The following is a 24,872-nucleotide window of genomic DNA, read 5'->3' as shown; positions in this document are numbered from 1 at the left end:
TACAGTCACACACAAGAGTATTGTACAAACTGTACTTCATAACGATGTTTAGACAGCTATAGAAGAATTCATGTGTTCACGTTTTTTTTTTAATATTTAACTTACAGATCTCAGCTTAAGTTTTGCTTCAGTTTGTATTCTATTCAGTTTAAATAGTTTGTTTTGATCATATATTATGTTAGGGCTATATTATAAACCTGATAAATAATTGACCTTGTTTTTGAGTCTTTGACTTTGAGTCTCTTGCTCATCAAGGCTGTATTCATTTAAAAAATACAGAAAACAACAGTGATATAGTGAAATATTATTGCAATTTCTAATATTGGTTTCCTATTTTAATACCTATACTTTAAAACAGTATTTATTCCTGTGATCAAAGCTGAATTTTCAGCATCATTACTCCAGTCTTCAGTGTCCCATGATCCTTCAGAAATCATTCTAATGTGCTGATTGATTTATTATCAGTGTTGAAACTGTTGTGCTGCTTAAGTTTTTTTTTTTTGGAACCTGTTACTTTTTTCTTTGATTATTTGATTAATAAAACATTTAAAAGAACAGCATTTATTCAAAATAGAAATATTTTCTAACAATAGAAGTCTTTACTATCTATTTTATCCATTTACTCAATACCACGACTGAGGTGCCCTTGAGCAAGGCACCAAACCCCCAACTGCTCCCCGGGCGCCGCAGCATAAATGGCTGCCCACTGCTCCGGGTGTGTGTTCACGGTGTGTGTGTGTTCACTGCTGTGTGTGTGCACGTTGGACGGGTTAAATGCAGAGCACGAATTCAGAGTATGGGTCACCATACTTGGCAGTATGTCACTTCACTTAACACATCCTTGCTGAATAAAGTTTATTTTAACTTTCTTTAAACGAAAAAAGAAAAACAATTCTGACCCCAAACTTTTGAATAGTTTATATTGTAACACAAAATCTCTATTTTGACTAAACACTGTTCTTTTTAACTTTTTATTTTTTAAATATCACAGGTCCCAAAAAATACAGTAAAAAAAATTAATTAAAAAAAAGCAGTACAACTGTTTCCAACATTGATTACAAATCAGCATATTAGAATGATTGCTAAAGGATCATGGTACACTGAATATACTGCTTTGCTTCACAGGAATTAATTACATTTTAAAGTATATTAAAATAGAACACATTTATTTGAAATTGCAATAATATTGCACAATATTATTTTGTGAAATAATATTCAGTATTTTTTATCAAATAGATACAGCCTTGATGAGCATAAGAAACTAAAATGGTAACCTAAAATGTACATCATTTAGTTACATCAAGGGTCAAATCAAATATTGATAAACAAATCAAATAAACACTTTTTTGTGTGCGTGCTGTACAGGTCTGGTATAAAGAATGCTTTTGCTCAGGTGCCCGAAATGTCCGCCCAATAGAGAGAAGTTTTGCTCAGCAAGAAAAAAAAATTAGAGGGAACATTGCTTCCATGGGGCCTTAAATTTGATACAACTAAACTGAAGAGTTTTTAAGGCCTTAGACAGTTTTAAATACGATAAATTGTATAAGAAATTATTTTTCAAATTGCCTTAAATAGATTTTTAAGAATTCTGCAGATACTCTTTCCTTGATATTCGTTGATATTTGTGTATTGAAAATGTTTTTGATTGACATTTATGGTCTTTATTTTATTTGGGCTAGTTCAATTCATTTTCGGGCTACCAAAATCTGAAGAGTACCTGCCGGGGATTTTGAAATTTTGCAAGCCCTGTCCTTATGCATAGCAATCACGAAAAATGCACAAAAGCGCTGTGAGCGCATCTCAGCATTTGCAATCAAATAATAAAAGGAAACCTTATTTGACTTCATATTAAAAAGCACAGCATACAAATTCTCTTTTCTCAAACAGTGAGAGGACAAAACAAGTGCTATTCATTTCTTTATTTTTAAAAAGATTTTAAGGAAAAACAAATTAGTATTGGTTTAGTGACTCTGTCTTTGTGCCACCAAATATAAATAATATACAACACAAATAGAATAATGTGTTGTTGTTTTTTTCATCCTGAATACGATGCTACATATAAATACACAAGGAAAAACAACTAAATAATTCAATTGTCATATGGGCAAAAATATATATTTTGGCATAAAAATAATGCAAAATACAGTTTCATGGTCACAATGAAATATTTCTCAAAAAGATTTGTTGTCAGCTGATGGATGCCCACCAGTGTATGGGCTGCTGATGAGGGCTCCAGGGATTTCCTTTACTTCACAAGAGACTCTACGGTGCTCTATATAGGGTGTCAGCATTTTGTAGTGCTGTCCAAATTCTTAGTGAACAATTTCATTCCATATATATTCACTGGTGTGTACCCATAATGCAATCTGATTTATAGAGCACAACTGACTTTAACTGGCTTCCCATAAAGCAGTGCGAAGAGATCTGCCAAATGCTCAAGGAAAACTCAGGCTACAACTTTAGTTTGTAAGTTGCATCGACTGAAAATATAATATAATATAATATGCTTTACTTTGCCTAGTTAATTATATTAACAACAAATTGAAAAAAGAAATGATAGTTTAGTGGATGATTTATATTTTCTGTTATTGTCTGAAGGTGCCATATTCATCTATATCTAATCAAATCATTTCATTTCCTATTCTATCACTGCTTTATAGAAGAATGAGGATTTTACTTGCTTCATTAAAAGAAGATCTGATATTTCTCTATAAAAGCTATAATCAACTAATTAACTTCTCTAGAGTAATGAAATGGTTACAGAATGAAAACTTGATCTGAGCCCATCTTAAATTATTAACTTTATAGGTAAGAATGCATCTACCAACACATACAGAACAGCAAGCTGTTTTCCCAAGTCAAGTCATATTTATATGAACTGTGTATGAATGGACACTGGTAGACGCTACCAAATAATTTACGTGCACCAAACAATAATCCAAAAACAGCTGAGCCAGAACCGCAGGACCTGGAAGGACTGCAGAACTTGAAATGGTCATGATTTGCCTGATGGGTGATAAGGTGATGGAGGTGAAGTCCAACCAAATCATTATGACATGTGTCCAATCAGACCCGTGGGCACAGGACTCGTAAGAATGTAAAAATGTAAGAAGCTGAACGTGTCAGCTAGCGGATGAAGGTTCAGACAGACACGTGTTGTTTTAGTGAATGTTCACAGAAATATACAGAACTGCAGAAGACTAGCAGCAGATTTTAAAGAATAATGCTGATGTGTAGGGGGGGGGGGGACTTAAGGAGATGTGACCCACATCCAAAATGGATAGAGAGACACATATAGATGGCCAAATCAGGCCTGTCAGTGTGTGACCTTGAAAGGCCATACATATTGGTAGTGACATTTTTGTCCCACATGCTAAAATTATCACCTACCATTTACTTTTCACTAAACCATGTCACACAGCAGAGCAGTTCCTATGGTCATTCGGTTGTTTTACCATGTGAAATCAACCCTCTCACTACATCTGGGCCTAACAACAGGCTACGAAGTAATTAATACTACTTAATTTTTTTTTTCATGCAAAAGTGTATATTTAACTGCAAACATTTACAGAAAAAAATCAGTTAATATTATCATTATTATTATTTTGTGTTATGACATTTTCAGAACCAGTAAGTTATTTGAATGATTATCCACATTATTGTACCATTTGTTCATAATATATATAATTATATATTAATCTTTTTTAATAGAATGAGAATGAGAGTTGTATTAGAATAATGAGAAAGTAATGAGCATTGGGTAAAATGTATTAACCTGCAAATAACGTGAAAAATAAAGAAAATAAAGGCAAAAATGACAAACAAACAGAAAATAAATAAATAGAGTCCTGACAAGTATTTTCTTTATGCAAACTATTACTACATACAGTGTCCTCCATAGTTATTGGAACAGTAAAGACAAAATTGCTCTGTTGTGCATATGAGACAAAACTACAGAATGTCACATTTTATTATTAGCCGTTTCAACACATTCATGTTTTACCAAATAAAAAGAACAGCACTTTTAGAGTTCATCCCACTCATTGATGTGAGCATAAGTATTGGGACAGTTGAACATAAGGCAGATATAAAAGATTAAAATCTGTTATTTAGTTGCAGATCCCTTGCACACAATCACAGCAGTGAGTCTGTGACCCATAGACATCACCAGACTCTTGGTCTCATCCTTTGATATACTTTTCCCAGCCTTTAATGCAGCCAATTCCAATTGTTGCTTGTTTTGGGGAATTTCTGTCTTTCCTCTTCAGCTGGTGAAATTCATGTTCAATCGAATTTAAATCTGGAGATTGACTTGGGCAATCTAAGACTTTCCATTTCTTTGCCCTTATAAACTCCTTGACTGAACTGGCAGGGTGTTTTTGGTCATTGTCCTGATGCAATATGAAGCACTTCCCAATGAATCTGGTGGCATTTTCTTGAATATTGGTAGGCAAGATGGTTTTGTACCCTTCCAAATTCACACTGCTACTGTCATCATACATTAAGTCATCAATAAAGATGAGAGGGCCTGTTCCAGAGACAGCCATACATGCCCATGCCATGACACCACCTCCACCATGCTTTACAGATGAGGCTGTATGCTTGGAATCATTTGCAGTTCCCTTTTATTCTCCACGTTTTTGCTTTCCCATCACTTAGATAAAGGGTTATCTTTCTCTCATCGGTCCATAAACACAGTTCCAAAACACTTCTGGCTCACCTTTGTGCTTTTTTGCTAATTCTAATCTCACCTTTCTATTTTTGGTGCTGGTCAGAGGTTTGCATCTTGCTGTGTAGCATCTGTAATTCTGTGTCAAAGTCTCCTGAGGACAGTAGATTGTCAGAGCATCACCCCAGCTTTCTGGAAGTTGTTGGTGATTTTACAGACACCTCTTTTAGGGTTCATTTTCACAGCTTTTATGATTTGTCTGTCATCAACTACTGTTGTTTTCTCAGCCGATCAGGTCGTTGTTGGTTGCTGGTGGTGTCCAAACTCTTGATTTCTCCATGCCCTTTGTTTTTGCTATAGCTCTAATTGACTTCCTCTTTTATTTAGCATCTAAATTGCTTGCTTAGTCAGCTCCCTTATCTTCAATCTGGTTTGTGCGTGTCATTATCGAATGCAAGATTCAGAATACAGATGTAATGGATATAACTGATAAGACACATTCCCTGCTTTTAATATCTGAAGAATTAATGCAACAGGACACAGCTGATCACTTAGAAAGAGCTGTGAGGCAACTGTTCCAATACTTATGCTCATATCAGATAGAAGGATGAAACTCTAAAAGTGCTGAACTTCTTAGCTGGTAAAACATGTATGTGTTGAATCACCCAATAATAAAATGTGACATTCTGTAATTTTGTCTCATATTCATCTTTTAATCATATTTGTAAATGTCTTGACTCCACAGCCAACAGAGCAATTTTATCTTTACTGTTCCAATACTTTTGGAGGGCACTGTATGTCTTTTTTCTCTTTTGATTTTTGAGGCAAATATAACCTGGAAACGTCTTTATTAGATTCACCCTAGTATCAATAACCATAAAAATTAAATCAAACAAACACACAAATGACAGTATATACAAACAAGAATAGTACTGTAGTAACTATTTATGGTTCCCAAACCACACTGTAACTTTACATTAATAATGAAAGTGCTTCAGCTTATCAACTCAAATCAGAATTTAGCATCAGAACTGTTCACTATTAATCTGATGTTCAGTGTGGGAGTCAATTGCTAACTCAGTAATAAACTCTGAGCTGTCTGGATGTCCGATTCACTCAGCATACAGTATCTCTACGATTCAGACCGATAACTAGTGAGTTCATTCAAACTGATTCATGAAACACTTTGACCAATTCATGAAAAAGAACTCAAACTCAACTTGTTTACGAATCAGACATCACTAGCTGAACAATGTCACACTCTGTTTACAGTTGTCACATGCAATTGAAATTCCTTGCCTGTTTACCATCTTACTGCACCCAATCTTTCTCTCGTGTCACTTTCAATTCAGACTGCGAGTTCACAGCTCAGCTAAAATATAAAATCTAGTTGCCGTAGGGCTGTAGATTTAGATTCCTCTAAAACAACTGTGATCTCTAAAATATGTCCTCAACCCTCAAAACCTCCCAGAGCAGTGTCAATTTTGACAATGATAAAACCATGAAATTGTAAAACACTAAACATTCATCCGTTTCCCTAAATGCAACGCTAAGGTTTCCTTTTCCCCTGCTTGTGCTGAGATAACCCCACATCAGTATGTGATCATAAAAGATTCCCTCCCTAAGCCTATGTTCACACTTCCACTCCCCAGCATAAACCTCTGGCTTTAAATACAGCGCTACCCTGAGAGGGAACCCTGTACCATATCAAGGTAAAGAGATAAGGGGTTCGGCCCTAATCCACTACAGAGATGGACAGGGGAATCACCGAGTGAAGACACTTAGTCGGCTGACCCTGGCTGATCCCTAACAGCCATTCGGATGCATTGTCTGGATTACAGCTACCTATCTCACACTACCAGAGTCGCAGGCTAAAAAAAAATTCAGTGTCAACACACCGCTTGTTCAACTAAGGGTAAATATTTGTCAAGCAGGGTTGTGTACTATTTAGAAATGAACAGAAAATGGCTTTTAAATTTGAGTTCTTTTCAGAATTTGAAGTGAATTTGAAGTGAGGTACACAGAAAAAAAAGTGTCAAAACAATTTTCACTCAGAAATTGCTAGTAAATTTCACAATTAAAAAGAAATGGCAAGTAACACTGAATTAAATGTGAAATTCTGAATAAGAAAAACTCAAATATTATTTTCATGCAAACCGTGCCACAATAATCTTTGTTTTATTTAAATGTTGTTTACAAGTTTTTTAATAGAGTATAGGAAAAAAATTCTAAGTTTAAAACTGTTTAAAAAGTCAAGTAGGAAAGGTTTATAGCCTTTAGAATGATAGTCAGATAAATGACAAAGAAAATGTATATTTATTTGACATATTTAATATTTTATCTATGTGTGCACTTGTATGTCTAACTGTCTGCATGCCTGTCATTCTCTTTCTATATATAGTTTACAAAACAGTAAGAGTTTTAATGCTTTTTTAAAAAAATACAGAAAAAAGATTCTATTTTGAATAAATACTGTTCTTTTTAAGTTTTTATTCATCAAAGAAATCCTAAACAAACAAATAAAAACAAACATAAAAATTAAGTGGCACAACCGTTTCACAACGGTTTTTTTTATTTGATAAAACAAATCAGCATATTAGAATGATTTTTGAAGGATCATGTAACACTGAAAATTCAGCTTTGCCACCATAGGAATAAATTCTATTTTAACGTACATTAAATAGTTTTTTAAACTGTAATAATATTTCATAATATTACAGTTTTGGCTGTTTTTGATCAAATAAATGTAGCCTAGATGAGCATAAAAATGTCTTTAAAAAACATGAAAAATATTACTTTTGAACTGTATGTATCACAAATGATGTCTGAGGTCAAATATCCATAGACTTCTTACTATTATATGTTCATAGAGGATTTTTTTGTAATATAGTATGGCTGAATTAAACTGCCTCTTATTTTTCTCGACAAGGCCTTGGGATGGTCTTTGCAGTGGATTTCTGAGGGAAAATAAATAATAAATCATTCCTTATAACCATGTGTACACAAACCTTAAATGACCAGACCTTGATATGGTGATGAATGTTTCAAGTCAATATACCCCATTGAGCTGGATTATGAAGCAATAAAGAGCTCTCTCCAAATGGTGATGACAGTAATCTAATGAGTGACACGTTTTGATGTCAGACAGCTCCTGTCTTTTCCTTGACAAAGTCGTCAAGCGGTTAAACCTCACGGGCACAGAGCGAGGTTTTCTCCTCTAGGCTTCGGTGAAAGATCAACCGGCGTCTAATTCATTTTCTCTTTGTTGCTTATCTAAAGGCGGGGCTGGATATATCATGACAGATTGTGACAGCGCTTTAAGAAGGAGGCTGTTCAGATGCCCGGATGGTTCAAATCTAATTGCAGTTTTCTCCTTTTTGACTCGTCTCTCTTTCTGCAGGCTAAAATAATAATGGAAGAATTAACCTGTGGGGTTCAAGGCTATTGGACTTGAGTTTCACTGATATGAATCTTACACACAGAAGTTGTGAACAGCATCTTTAAGTTGTCAGAATCAGAATAACTGCAGGGAAGGCTGAGGCCTACTGTAACACTAAATATCTTCGATCTCAAACCAGGTAAGAGCAAAGACACATGCTCGGTATAGTTCTCTGTCTGAGAACAACTGATTTTGAAGAAAAAAATGATTTTTTCCTCCCCAGATATCAAGTATTTTTCTTCTGTATAAAGTTATGATGCTTTTGAAACTTTTCACTTTTGTCTATTTCATGTGTAGGTTGTTGGGTAAATATTAGTATCAATGGAAGATGTTAACACTGTATCTAATAAATAAAAAATGTATGATTTCTGTGAGGCTGGAGACAATATTAATAGTTATTATTATTATTATTATTATTAAGTGCTGTCAAATCGATTAATTGTGATTAATTGAATCCAAAATAAAAGTTTGTTTACATAATATACTGTACAGTATGTGTGTGTATTTATACAGTTGGGCAAAAAAAGTATTTAGTCAGCCACCAATTGTGCAAGTTCTCCCACTTAAAAAGATGAGAGAGGCCTGTAATTTTCCTCATAGGTACACTTCAACTATGAGAGACTATGGGGGGAAAGAATCCAGGAAATCACATTGTAGGATTTTTAAAGAATTTATTTGCAAATTGTGGTGGAAAATAAGTATTTGGTCAATAACAAAAGTTCATCTCAATACTGTGATATATACCCTTTGTTGGCAATGACAGAGGTCAAACGTTTTCTGTAAGTCTTCACAAGGTTTTCACACACAGTTGCTGGTATTTTGGCCCATTCCTCCATGCAGATCTCCTCTAGAGCAGTGATGTTTTGGGGCTGTCGCTGGGCAACACGGACTTTCAACTCCCTCAAGATTTTCTATGGGGTTGAGATCTGGAGACTGGCTAGGCCTCTCCAGGACCTTGAAATGCTTCTTACGAAGCCGTTCTTCGTTGCCTGGGCGGTGTGTTTGGGATCATTGTCATGCTGAAAGACCCAGCCACGTTTCATCTTCAATGCCCTTGCTGATGGAAGGAGGTTTTCACTCAAAATCTCACGATACATGGCCCCATTCATTCTTTCCTTTACACGGATCAGTCGTCCTGGTCCCTTTGCAGAAAAACAGCCCCAAATCATGATGTTTCCACCCCCATGCTTCACAGTAGGTATGGTGTTCTTTGGATGCAACTCAGCATTCTTTCTCCTCCAAACACGACGAGTTGCGTTTTTACCAAAAAGTTCTATTTTGGTTTCATCTGACCATATGATATTCTCCAAATCCTCTTCTGGATCATCCAAATGCTCTCTAGCAAACTTCAGACGGGCCGGACATGTACTGGCTTAAGCAGGGGGACACGTCTGGCACTGCAGGATTTTGAGTCCCTGGCGGCGTAGTGTGTTACTACGGCGTAGTGTGTTACTACGCCGCCTTTGTTACTCTGGTCCCAGCTCTCTGCAGGTCATTCACTAGGTCCCCCCGTGTGGTTCTGGGATTTTTGCTCACCGTTCTTGTTGTCATTTTGACCCCACGGGGTGAGATCTTGCGTGGAGTGGTCTTGTATGTCTTCCATTTTCTAATAATTGCTCCCACAGTTTATTTCTTCACACCAAGCTGCTTGCCTATTGCAGATTCAGTCTTCTCAGACTGGTGCAGGTCTACAATTTTGTTTCTGGTGTCCTTCGACAGCTCTTTGGTCTTGGCCATAGTGGAATTTGGAGTGTGACTGTTTGAGGTTGTGGACAGGTGTCTTTTATACTGATAACGAGTTCAAACAGGTGCCATTAATACAGGTAACGAGTGGAGGACAGAGGAGCCTCTTAAAGAAGAAGTTACAGGTCTGTGAGAGCCAGAAATCTTGCTTGTTTGTAGGTGACCAAATACTTATTTTACCGAGGAATTTACCAATTAATTCATTAAAAATCCTACAATGTGATTTCCTGGATTCTTTCCCCCCATTCTGTCTCTCATAGTTGAAGTGTACCTATGATGAAAATTACAGGCCTCTCTCATCTTTTTAAGTGGGAGAACTTGCACAATTGGTGGCTAAATACTTTTTTGCCCAACTGTATGTATGCATACATGTATATATTTAAGAAAAATTATTATTATTATTATTATTATCATTCCTCAGCATTACCAGGCTTTTTTTTTTTAAATTAATAAAAAAAAAAAAATTATATAAGAAATAATTTAAAAATTACACTTAAAAATGTTTGCATTTACAAATAAATCAATAATATGAACAAAATATAAAATAACATATTTCTTTATGTACAATGCAATTTTTGTGCCATCCTAAAACTTCACATTTCGAAAATAAATATTAAAAGGTTTTGAGAATAATCTTAATGCTCCTTTTTTTTTTTACAATAAAACTGCAACATAAGATTAAAACATTCATATTTTGAGAATAAAGTCAAACTTACTAAAATAAAGTTGTAGCTTTTTCAGATTTTAAAGTGCCCCAATTATGGGTAATGAAAGGTTCATATTTTGGTTTTGGGAGTCCCCAACAACAGGCTGACATGCATGCAAGGTCAAAAAACACTTTCAATGTCTTATAATATGCATTTATTTTTACCTTATTTGCTCAACGACTCCCAACCGATTAATTTAACGATGAATTTTTCCAAACCCCTCCTTTGCGTGACGCAAATCTGCGGTGATTGGTCCAATTGGTCTCGTTTTCATTTAATTTAGCCTGTAATGCCTGATAAAGCAGCGTTTGTGAGCGCAGTGCTGCTTTGTATACAGCCTTACAGGGAAACCGCTATTTTGGCATCTAGTGGCAAAGAATGAATTTGCATTTTCATTCAGACCAACACGAAAAGACCAACAAGTGAGCGGGCAATATGCTAATGTTTCATGTTGACGTTAACATGAAACGGCTTGGGATTCGTTTTAAAAACGTTCGTTTGATTCAGAGTCGACTCTTTCTTTTGAGAGACAATAAATTTTGCAGGATGTTTTCATTCACTTAGAGCTGTGTTACACTGTATGAAAGGTCATTTTCAAAAATCCATGATAGGGGCACTTTAACCCTTAATAGGGATGCTATTTATTTTAAGATATATTTTTTGGCATTTTATGCCTTTATTTCGACAGGACATTAAGTGGACAGGAAGTGGATTGGAAGAGAGAGGGTGGCGGGATCAGGAAAGGTCCACAAGACGGGACTCAAACTCTGGACGCCCGAAACGCAACAGTACTACATGTCGGCACGCTGCCCACGAGGCTATCGCAACTGACGGGTCTAAGATTTCTATTTCAGATTTCAAAACAGAGCTGTAAAACTAAAAACTGTTGCTTTTAATGAACCAATTGCATATCCAGGAAAAAAATAAGAAAAAAGTGAATGAAAGATCCAGACAGAGTAAAGGATGATGCAACCTTTGTCCACCTCTGTGCTTTGCCTGTGTCCGCACTATGTAAGACACTGATAGATTTGCCAGTCCTTCCCATCCTCACTGAAAAAGAAATAACCAGTTTTAACCCGTCTCTCGTGGCATTGATTGATAGGCTATGAGCGTGGGACTTAATAACCTCTATCATACCATCCAACCCCTCTGCTGGCGGCAGGCACCAGTTTGTTTATGGGTGGCATCTCCTCCAATACGCCATGTGTGTGAAAGCTCTACCTGTGCTAATGGTGTGGGCTGAGGGATTGGACTGTCAGCTGGGAGTGAGGCCTCATTTTTCTACCTGCCTGCTGTCCACGTTTCCAACCCCACAGAACAGCCCCTTTACGCCTTACCCTCTGTACCCTGATCATCTGTCAGCCTGGACCTCAGCTCCCATGATGCAGCGAAAAAGAGAGATGGGGTGTCAGCTCCGGTTGGCTGTGAGTGACAGTTCTACATGTTGGAGCTGGTTAATCTGGTGACGTGGCCACATGGATCGTGTTTGTCTCGCTTGGCTAGCTTATTCACATTGAAGAAGAGAGCAAATGTTCCTTCAGCTTATTTGAGAATGTTTTACAAGCAAACGTTCATGACTGCCACGATATGAAGTTAATTTCCCTCCTAAATGAGCGTTCACTGTCTTTTTGGCCAAAAGAAACAAGAAAACGTCAGGTTGGGGAAGTATTCTAGGTTATTAGTTCTTTGATCATGATATTCGAGCGCTCGTCTTACTTTCAGAGTAAATGCTTTCTCTCTATGTGATGATCTGAACAATTACGCAGTGCTGGAGAGGCAGGTTGAAGATTATTTATTGAATCAAACATAATTGCATTCTTTCTGAAGTGCTGAGATCTCAAAGGCACTTTCTTGTGGCAGAATCTCACACACACACACGTACATTATACACTATTGTTCAAGTGTTTTTGTCTTTAAATTGCATACTTTTATTCAGCAGAGATTAAATTGATCGAAAGTGACAGTAAAGACATTTATAAAGTTACAAAAAACATTTCACGCAAATGCTGTTCTTTTGAAGTATCAATACATAAAGGAATTCTGAAAAAAAGTATCATGGGTTCCAAATAAATAAATAAAATAAAATGTAAAATATTTTATTATATAAAATTTTATACATACATATATATACATATACATATATATATATATACATATACATATACATATACATATACATATATATATATATATATATATATATATATATACACATATATACACACACACACACACACACACACACACACATATATATATATATATATATATATATATATATATATATATATAAAAATTTGCATATCAGAATGATTTATGAAGGATCATAAATCACTGAATAAATCACATTGAAGACTAAAAAATGGCTGCTATGAAGTCAGCTTTCCCATCACAAGAATAAATTATATTTAATAAATAATTATATTCTATATTAATAAATTATATTTATTAAATAATTATATTCTATATTAATAAATTATATTTATTAAATAATTGATTATTATACAAAATAATATTTAATAAAATTAAATATTAATAAATTGTGTCACATAATAACTGTTTTACTGCATTTTTGAGGGAAAAAAGCTGCCGTACACACACATACCAGGCACATTATTCATATATGAAGCCTTCAACATACATTCTTTCTTAAAAAAAAACCCCCACAAACAAACAAAAAAACAACAACAACAAGAGGCAATTTTGAAAATGAAAGGGCGAATCAGATGATAGGAGAATTTAAAGACATGAAAAGACTGTAGAGATAATTTGCTCATCATCAGCTTTTCATACCTACATTATACTGTATGCTCACATTACCAGCATACATGTAAGTTGCTATCTAAACGGCACACATGCTTCTTCATGTACACGCTCAGCATCACTCAGATACATACACTTAAAAAGGTTTAGAGGATGAATAGACATTTTCCTTACCATAAATTCCTGTCGATATGCATGGAAAGGCCTGTAATAGAAAAAAAGCAAAAAGTAAGCCAACTCTGAAATTACATTCATATAAAATCACATCAATTCTGACCCAATCCTAATCAGGAAGGAGAAAACCAGTTAGTAATTGAATGTACAGAGTTCAGGGAAGCAGGCAATGAAATGAACCCAACCTTACAGTTTTCAGCCTTAAGTTGTTGTCTCTTTCCAATTCCTGCTAAGCTTGCATTTTAATAACATGCATGAATTTCATTAAAGCCAACCCTATGAAATTCTACTGCGTGAACTGAAATTTGACGTTTAGTTAATAATGTCAAATGTTTCATTAATAGCCAGTGGGAATAACTGCTAATACAAGCTTACACCAAACATCAAATATATATTAAAAAGTCTAAAGACACGGGGCGTTGCTTTTTACTGAGCAGACATGTTTGTTTTTGTGGATCTCTAGGCTATACCGAAACACTTCGGCTTCAAAGAAAAGGATGAAATGAACGATTCTTCCTGTTGGGGTAGACAGAGCGCTTACATTTGGAGCAGTGCTTTGGATGCATCGTGACATGCAGATATAACATCCACATGAATCAGTTTGATATAACACACATTGCCATATACAATAACAGTGACATCGCCACCTGTAGGCTTCGCCACCTGCTTTTGACACGCACCCAGTGAGAAAGATCCTTTTCGATTTACTTCCCCTAGCGAGAGACATCAAAAGCAACATTTTGCCTGTCGTCTGGTGTTGATCTAATTAATCTGACAGTTAATTAAGGGACAGTCATATTTCAGTATGTCAGGACACATATAGTAGGTGGAGAAGAGATGGCCTCTGGGAAATGTACATCAGTCTGTAGAATACATCCAAAAATTGTGCACAATAATTCAATACTCCTGGAAATGATAACTGATCCACTTATGGCCTTTACAATATCCTGGACAATTCTGAAGGGTAAATGGGGCATTGGAGCCGCGTGGAATCTGTTTGAATCTGTTATGATGGAGATCTGAACTGTGATAATCTCTGAGAAAAATTATAAACTGAATACACTAGGAGTCAGAACAACACATTGTGGAAAATGTTGCCAGTGCAGGTGTACATGGCAATCTCAAAGTGGATTTTTGCCTCATTTCAGTTGTGAATTTGGCACATGGATGAGTCAATGAAAGATTCAAAAACGTCAACGTGTCAAGACTCAACAGGAAACACTAAAAAAAAAAAAAACTTTCTTAAACGTTATATTTATTTTGGACTGTAGGTTAGTTCTACATATTCATGTGAAATGTATGTTACAATGTGACACAGACACAAAGATGAACTAGACGTACTGAACCAAGCAGGGATAAGTTTGTATTACATGGACCCATGTAACCCAATATTTATTCGTTTTAAATCTACATGATTTTTATTTTCTTATACAGAACACAAAATAAGACATAAAAAAAACAATGGAGTCCATATAAGACTTGGTATTGCATTTTTTCAGGTAAGTATCAAGAATGTCTTGCATGGACTCCATTGTTCTTAAAAAAAATAAAAGAAATAAAAAGAAATAATTAACCATTTAAATTTTTTTGATAAACTATCCATTGTAAGACTAAATATTGATCCAATGCAAAGTTGTATAATACAGCAAATTAAATGTCTTTAGCTATGAATGCGAATCTAAAGAACACAATTTTGGAACCTAGAATTTGAGTCATGGACCAAAAAGTTGTCAAATCAAATTAAAAGTTCATGAAAACTTTCTTTTTGAGAAATACTCACTGATCAAGAACACGATGAGATGAGAGCCAATGATTTAGGGTCAGCTCTAGAATATGAAATCTGGAAATTTAGTAATGAGAGACGCTTCATCTCTCATTTATATTTTTGGCCCCAAGATGTTACGTGATATCTCATTTGTTGCTCTAAAATATTGACTATAATGACAATAAATTGTCCCAAGTGCAAAAATGTCTTAAAAAAATAATAAAAATGTGAATAAAGTGATGTTTATTTAGGGCTGTTTGTGTCTCAGTATGCACTGATAAATGATATATTATTTTGTGAACAGGTGCGTGAGAGTTTTTCTACCGTGCAACAAAAAAGACCAGCGCGACTGAGGGAGAAACAGAGCAACTCCGATATTTATGGCCATATTTTTTAAAAGATTAAAAACTTACCATACTGTAATAGGTCTGGCTCTGCGGCACTTTGCACCAGATGTATTACTCAAGAGCAGGTTTAGAGCTGCAACAACCATCATTTTTCCATACGACCGCGTTCCACGCACCCTGTTCCACATTCATCATTTTTAGTATATTAATAAACAGTAAAGAGGAGATATTTATTCAAGGTTCTCATTTGTCTCCACAAACCAGCTGAATCTGTGCTTTAGCATAGCATTTATCACAAAAAAACAAAGTGTGACCACTGCGTTAATGCAGTATTATGACAAATGCAAATTCCGCTATCATTTCCGTTTGTTTGGATCTAGATTAGAACAGGAATAACTGCTCGACAATAAAGCGGTGTGAATGCCGGTGCGAGCAGCGTTCGTTGACGCGTCTCTGACCGGGTGAGACACTGTTTAATGACACTCTAAAGGCTGCTAATAAGACTTTGTTTTAAAAAAGTTTGAAGTGCTAAAAGTAGGTATTTTCCATATCAAATGAGCTTTTGTGCTGCGGCGAGAGCTTTAGCACAAAGCAGACTGTAATTGCAATAATGCTTCGCTAACAGAACATTAGAGGAAAAACAACAACACGAAACAACGGCGATATAACTTCAGGTGACAGCTGTACAAATCAAAGGCAGTTGAGCTTTTCAATGAGGAACAGATGAGGCTCCTGCTGAGCTGTGTACCTCTGATTATAAACCATAACTTACTGCTACAATAAAAACATTACGGCCGTACGGCAGATGATGCAGCATTATAGAGCATACGCGCTTCACCTGACACCAGACTGTACTTGCAGATTTCCCCTGGAGATTTGGTACTTTCTTTCTGGTTTATCCCAGTGAGTTTATCCTTTGTTTGGCTGTTTATTATTTTACAGGGTTGTGTCAAAGCACCGCTTGTCAAGATCAATATTTCAGCTGAGTCTTTCACTAAAGCTTTGACCTTTCCAGGTGTACATCTCGCTTGGGCTCAAATTCCCCATGATGAGCAGCGGGGAAGGGCCATTTTTAGAGCGCTGCTCAGCTCAACACAATGTAAGCAGACTCGTCTGAGTCTCTGCGGGGTTCAATAAAGACATGCTCGAAAAACATATACACAACGGCATGAGAGAACTGTCCAACATGCTGGAATGTCATTCTGATGATAGCAGGGCTACTTCATGTGAAGTCAACATGAAAGCAAAACTGACCCCATTTACTTTCTAAATCCATTCCTGGTCTTAATTCTTAATTATCCTAATAAAATCAAAATAGATGGATAAAATCAAGTCTGATGCTGCATTTTTCTCTCACTCAGAAACTAAATATAGCACATTACAAAAGTAACACTGGAAAAGTTGCTTTAACTGTGTAGTAATGATACCTTCTCAATTTTTTCTTTTTTGATTCTGAATTATTATTATTATTATTATACTACTACTGCTACTATACTAATAAGAGAGCTATTTTTATGATTGCTTTTGTTCTAATTCCAAAACAGATTATATTTGTAATATTAATGCCATTATTTATATACATTCCAATCCAATTTTTTTAACATTTTAAAATATATATTACAAAAAAAAAAAAAAAATGAATGAATGAATGAATGAACGAGTGAATGAATTAATAAAAAAAAAAAAATTGGACTGCAGTGTATATAAATACTGGAATTTATATTGCAAGTATAATCTGTATTGGAATATTGACACTGAAGCAAATGTCCTCAAAATCATTCATACCATATCAGCAAAATCAATTAAACAATTTTCAATTAAAAACATTCTAATAATTCGCAGTTTAGCCCTTAGCAACAGATAAACACATTAGATGATATCCAGCATGTTTGTCCTTTCAGCCTCTGTACTGGCTCAATAGAGTATAAAGTTTCATTAGAAAATAAGACTTAAGAACATGCACATCCATTGGCTTTACATGGCCACATATTGATTGAATACTCAATACTAATCAATAATGATAACACTCTTGAATGTACAATTTCTACATCCCTTGCAATTACAAGTAAAGAGCAGAGAGACTGTCTCGGTATTGAGTTCTGTGAGCAAAAACTCACAGCTGGTGTGTCTGACTAATCATTTCTAGCTGGTGGAGGTGATAACTGCTTCACAGTGCAGCAGGATACACAACAGCAGAAGCCCACAACTCACTAGTTGATTTAGTTTGGCACAGTTACGCCACTACAACCATGACCAGCAACACTTGTTTATATACTCTATATATTACAGCGGTGCATTTATATCAAAGCGCTGCCTTAATTAACAAGGCTGACATTATTACACCTCTGCAATGACTTATGGTCCTGTGGCTGGATTATTATTTCTGATCTGTCAGTTCATTAGGACCGAATCAGACACACAGCCCACTTGCTTTTGCCTGCTTATAGTGTTTCGTGCTTTATTTGCTTGCAGTAGCTTGTTGAAATTGGTCACAAGGGAAACAATTCCACTGCAAATCGCTCTTCTCTAATCAATCATTGCTTCTTGTGTTCTTCAAGTTGTTTATTAAGATTATTATTGTTATTTATAAGAGATGCACCTGCTTTGCTGGAACTCCCACTAGGTTTAAGAGCAGCTCTTAACTGAACGCATTTCTGTGTGGGTCTGTGTTAACTTGTCATCAGGCCAAATACAGTTTCTGCGTTCAATAAAAAATGCTTTTGATAATTGAAATAAAGCTGAAATAAAATGTGTGTGTGTGTATATAGATGGTTAAATATATATATAATATATTATATATATATATATTAGAATATAATTGATATTAAAATATAAAATAGGTCATTCAAACTACTAATAAATACTATAATCTATAACATATAATCAAAATACTATAATTGTATGTAAATAACAGTGATAATATATGCTGTAAAAATGCAATGTCTATTGTTATTTCATGTTAAATATACAATAAAATTAACAAATGAGGACTTGTTGTAAAGTATTACAATATCCAGATGAATTCACTAACTTAGTCAGGATGACTAGTCAAACATATCACCCCACTGACCCTAAAGTATAAATTAGATGCTCTTTCACCCTACCTAGTTTATCTTTAACCCTACACCGGCATGTCTTGCTTTAATCAAGTGAAACTCAAGACCTTGATTAGCCGGTTCAGATGTGTTTGATTAGAGATGGAACTAAACTGGTACAGATGAAGCACTGATACAACACTCTGAAAGCCTCCAAAAGTCTTTTATTTGCACGCACAGCTCCAGGTCATCCTTCTAATTAAGGAAATATCCACTTTAAAAAGGTTAAACCCTTTTATTTAAGTGTATCCATTTAGGTAACAAAGCCATTTGGACAGGACACAACATGACTTGGCCTGGGACATTTGGCATGGCCTAGTTGTGTAGAAACTCTGCTGTCATGTGCGCATGTAGGCTCTGATTGCTCATAATCATAGATCTGTTCTCACGTCCAGCCCGGGCTGAAGCAGTGCATGCGGGTTGCCATGAGAACACAGTGCTAAAAGCACCAGAGGCGAGGAGATGACCCACTGGCTGCAGTCTTATCCTGTGTGTTTGCTCAAGGCAAACTCAAGTTTGCTCTCGCTGACAGTAACAGTGCTTTAACACTTCAGCTTCATTTACCACAGGCACAAACACCGGATTTAACAAAAATAAGTCAATACTCTATAAATAAGTCTTAAAGCATCCATACACTACACTAGGGCTGCACAATTAATCAAATTTCTAATCGCGATTACGATTATGGATGCCACGATTACATAATCGTTCAAAGCCGCAATTACAAAAATAAATAAACAATTAAAAATGCCCACTTGCATTATTCTGTGTGCTTAAGAGGTGTTTGCAGCACGGGGTTTAACAAACTCAAACACACTGGATAAAATAGTTTTTGTCTAACTGATATTTGTAATTGACTGAATGTCTTTAGGCTACTGTTTTTCAATGCAAACACCATAGAAACCATATAGTTAGGCTACTTTTTTACCATGGTAATGAGGTGCTGTACTTTTGGTTATGTATAAAAGATGATGCTGTTACAGTTTTCACAATGGTACATCTGCATCCCAACTCAAGCTCCTGTGCTAATATGACACAAAACTTGTAATATTACATGTTCAGCGTTACCAAATCAGGTGCTGGTGCCACTGCTCTCTAATGTTAGTCTGGAGCCCTGATAATATAAATTGCACTGTAAAATGTTATTGTAATTTGACATTTCGTCTGTTTAATTGTAAATGAAATATATAGCTTTAGTAAACCATTTTTTCTTTTAGGTTTAGTATTCCATCTATTATTATACCATGGAAAATTTGACCTTTTTGTGGTTAAAGAAGAAACCAAACCAATGTATAATTGATATTTGAGGCTCCATGCTATAGAAAAGCAATAAAAGTTCAGGAAGAGTGTTTTCAGCCTTTTTTTTTTAATATATATTTTATATAAAAATATGGCATGCAGCTTCAAACAAGGGCATAAATATGTTCAAAATAATCGTTATTAATAATCGCAATTACAATGTGAAGGGAATAATCGACAATTATGATTTTTGTCATAATCGTGCAGCCCTACACTACACTAAATTTAGTCATTTCTGCTTTTGATACAAAATGATCAATTTGATACAAAATGAGCAATTAGCTACAAAACTTATAAGCAGATGCATTATGAATCATAATTATTACTGATGCTATTTTATCTCGCAAAACTTCACAGTTATTTGTAGCCATTTCCAGTGACTTTCTGTTGATTACATCAATACACCAGTAGGTGGCGACAAGGGACTGTCTTTAAAAGTGAGGTATGGATCATTCTCTCAACTGATTCATTCACAAAAATGTATAATTTAGGAAGATAACAAATTATTTTTTTGTGCTTGAACTGTCTTAATGAGGGGTATTTAAAATAAAGCTAAAAATAAAATTAAAAAATAATTATAAATATTAGATGACAGCTTGAACAAAAATGAGAAAAGCTAAATAAATATTAATATTAATATATATATATATATATATATATATATATATATATATATATATATATATATATATATATATATATATATATATAATATACTAAAAATCATAAAAATGACAACTGCTAAAACTGAAACTAAAATACAATGGAAATTTTAAAAAGCTAATTCAAAATATTGGTATAGGGGCCAATTCTTACTATTAACTAGTTGCTTATTAGCATGTATATAATTAACAAATTGGCTGTTAAATAGCATTTATAAAGCACATATTCTGCATGACCATATTCTACATCCCTAATCCTACCCAATACCTAAACTTAACATCCAACTTACTAATTATTAATAAGAAGCAAATTAGTAGTTTATTGACGCAAAAGTCGTAGTTAATGGTTTATTAATAGCGAGAATTGGACCTTAAAATAAAGTGTGACCAAAATAGAAATAATAGAAATGACAGCAAATAATACAAAAAACAATCGATTTGTACAAAAACAATTATTCATTCAGGAACAAAACAAGTGATCATCTTTATAAGTGAATCATTCACTCAAAACACTGATTCAGAGACAGACTGGTTGGTTCTGCTGTGGCTTCGTTCACAACTATTTTAGTTGGCAGAATTAGACAAACTATAGACAAGCATACTTGCAATTTCATGTGTGTACTGTGCAATTTCGACATCAAGTTTTCAGAAGCACTTGGTCCATCTGCCATTGTTTATACAGTATGATTTCAATAAATAAACGGTAGAGTCCATATAATTATTTCAATACAAAAAGAATTTGTATGGCCAGTCTAATCTAATTCAATATTCCACAACACATGCAGGTCCAGCTAGTGCTGCTGATAGACTCCGTCATGGTACATGAGAATGACAGACAGACTCAGGGGAGCATCAGAGAAATCCTAGTGAACAAAGGCCAGTAGCTGACAGAGCCACTGGTGCAATGATCCTGATTAACACTCAATCACCACTTTTATGGCTGACCAACTGCTGCTCCTTCAAGCAATCTAACAGAAGAGTTCGATATCCTCTCAACAACTGCAAGTGCTTTACTGAAAACGAGGAGTAAACATTCACAGATAGCCCAGTACCACACCAGTCCATCAAATAGGCTGAATGCAGGATAAATAAATAATATGAAAAAGACAGTGCTTTTGGCCTTTCAGCTAATGAAAAGTAACGTAGTGAAAATACAACAGTAAGAAAATACACTAGCTAAATCTCTCTAGCTCTCCAGAAATGCACAAGAACAAATATCTCGGGTGAGACGTTTCAACCGAAACAACGAGACAGTAAGCAGTTCTCACAAGTGCACCAACACGTCACTTTAATTATGTCCACTGCCTGAATTTTACAGTTTAAGCTCCAGTGTGTTGTCAGCAACGGCCCCCTTTAAAAAATGTATCATACTGATTGCTTTGTTTGTGGCGGCGGATCAAGGCTGGTCTGCCCGGCTCTGCAGCATGTTTATCAGCAGGGCCCTGGAGATGACGCTTCACCCTGACAGGCAGAATAATAGAAGCGATTCTCCTCTAGCCGCCGCACAATCTCCCTCTCATTACAAAATGTCCAGATCAATTCCTTTAAAGCCCTGAACTTTACATTGATTAAGATCTTTACTCTGACACGTAGCTAATGGTCTTATTAAATGTTTTATTGTATTTATCATGAGAGCTATGACATTATAAATTGAGGATGGCATTCGAATCAGGGGTTTAAAGGGGAACTGTTAAAATGGGAATACAGAAGAAAAGAATGGCGTGAGAAAAGTGAGAAATGATTATATGATGTGTATCTGCACAAACATCTGCTACTGTAGAGTGTATAACTGCAGCTTAGCAATGCCTCACTCTTATTTGGATTTAGTTTAGATTTGTAGAGACAAAAAATACAATGGCAATGTGAAAAATACAATAGATACAGTACCAAATCAATATTAAAATAAGGAAATGTTCTGGGTATCAAGCACACAGTACCAGTTCTTTTCTGTATGCTTCTATTTTTATATACAAATTTCTCAAAAAATTATGAAAAGAAATAATTAAAACAAACTAATATAAACAGTCAAATCTACTTGGTTTCAATGCCAGTCCTGATAAAAATCAAGATAAAATCAATTTCAACTAAGCAGCATTTAAAAGATGAAGAAGAAAATGACAATAAAGCACTGGTTATAATGTCTTTATTAAGGAATATGATATCAACCTCTGAAATTGTGTTGACCAGTCTATTGAGGACTGATGTCCAGTATTTCTTTGAAGTCTATTTCCAGTTATGTAATTTTCTGGATAGACCAGAGATTAAGACACCATGACAAGTGCTTTTATTCCACATCCCTGAAGGATTATTGGACGTAGACGAAGAGTGAAACTTAGAGTAATTGTGCATTTAAAAACAAAAAAAGTAATCTAATTAAATCTGCAGCAATTTCTTTCAGAAGTAACCCAATTTTAAGCATTAAATAAGAATGAAAAGCCTCTTTTCAACCGACATTAGGGCCCATTCCATCTATAAATCGACATTTACTGCATATATTATCATGTAGAGGACAAGAGGCCATCCTTTCTTCATTCCTTGTCGTGGTTTCTCTCCTGTGCTCTGCTCCTAGTGTAAAACAGCTAATTAAACATTTTCTCCTTTCAAGACATCCTTCAGGAGTTCAAAAGCCACATATCAAAGGACGGTTCAAAGGAAATCCAGAGTCAGAAAAGCAAAAGGTGCCAAAATGTTCTGCATTTAAAAAACAAATGTGGGTGCCGGTTTAGTGCTGTTTCACTAGCATACAAATGTCCAACAAATAAAGATGGAATGTTATTTCTGCACAGACACGTAAGTGCTGTAAAAATGAGCTTTTTTAGTCTGTGGGTTTGTCCTAATGATTTTAAATTATGAAACGACTCGGAGCGACACTAAGGTGGCTGAACCTCTCCTAACATTTCCTGCCTTCATTTCAAGCTGCTCCATAATTGATTCTTGCGGTACCCAGCATTTTAAAGGCATACTAATGACTGCAAAAAAAACAGTTGTCCTTGACTAATGGGGGGAGCCGTGGAATTAAACAGGGTGAAATATGTCTCTCTCCTTTTCCACCTTTGACATTGACTGTATTCATATTTAACCAATCTGAGTAGCTGATTTGAGCATTAGAGAGAAAAAATACATGCCGATTCATATTCCTAATATCCAATGTCTGGTTAATTACACTCACAACGGGAGGGGGTCATTTCATTACAGCTAATCTGTGGTCACAAAACCAGACTGAAAACACATGATATAAAATATAATATACAAGAACAGATGATGTTTGCTCTGGCGGGTACAAGGCGGCAGCGAGGGAGCATGGGAGGTTAGTGGGGTGATGGGAAATCAGGAACAGGACACTGGCAGAAAGGTCACTGATATTGTGGCGCTCGGGGAGAAATGGCTGGCCGGCATCTGGGGTGTATTTTTAGACGAACGTCCAGTGCTAAAGGAGGACACAGGATTGCTGTCATTGGGGAGTGTTACTCAGGTGCAGAGTCTAATTGTTCCAGCTCTATCTCTGTGATGCATGCTGGGAAAGCATGCAAGCGGAGAGGCAAGTAATATTAAGAGTCATATTGAATTTGTGAAAGAAAACTAATTAACTTTGCTTTATCTGTTATTTTCTTCAATATATCATTTATTATTCAAGCACCTACTAGCCAAACTCCCATTAAAAAGTAAAACTGTGGACCAAACTGTTTTGTTTGCTACCTGAGCATGTTTATCGATACTGTCTGTGGTCGAGAATCACATGAGCTGCCTTTGGCTGTCAGAGACCATTAAATATCCAGGAGATGACATTAGCTATTCTGTCTCCGACTTTCCAGCCAAAAACTTCACAGATTCCGCTCTTATAATTCCACATCTAATTAACATATCTGCAGTGTGGAGAGATTTTAATATCAGATTTCACTCTGACTACAAACGTTCTTGAGGGTATTCATTAGATGTTCTTTGCACTAAATCAGGGTTATAAAGGCCATTTTAATTGATCTTTAAAATCTGGAAAAAGGGCTTCAAATTCTGGTTTAGGAGTTGCTGTGAATGGTGAGAGATGTGTAGAATATCAGTACCTTGCAAATGAACAATTAATACGGTGCATCTGTATGCTTTTTTCACTGTGAACCAAAAACCATGGCACATTTTTAAAAACATAACATTGTAGAATGGATTCTTTCATCCGATTTATTTGAATGCTAATGTTTTTCTTGATACACAAGCAGC

At 35.4% G+C, this 24,872-nt stretch overlaps 1 protein-coding gene across 2 annotated transcripts in view; it reads right to left on the bottom strand.

Annotated features, from left to right (window-relative positions):
- The window catches only part of macrod2 (mono-ADP ribosylhydrolase 2), a 532,294-nt gene that overhangs the window by 130,907 nt on the left and 376,515 nt on the right, over positions 1-24,872 (bottom strand). For both annotated transcript variants that reach the window (XM_079440480.1, XM_079440481.1), the window contains one exon: positions 13,496-13,526. In XM_079440480.1, coding sequence (XP_079296606.1) covers positions 13,496-13,526 — 31 coding nt within the window. The remainder of the gene's footprint in view (positions 1-13,495; positions 13,527-24,872) is intronic.

The sequence above is a fragment of the Barbus barbus genome (assembly GCF_936440315.1).
Source record: "Barbus barbus genome assembly, chromosome: 18".
In the NCBI taxonomy this organism is placed as follows: domain Eukaryota; kingdom Metazoa; phylum Chordata; class Actinopteri; order Cypriniformes; family Cyprinidae; genus Barbus; species Barbus barbus.
The sequence above is the reverse complement of the archived record's forward strand: the minus strand, read 5'-3'. Positions and strand labels throughout refer to the sequence as shown.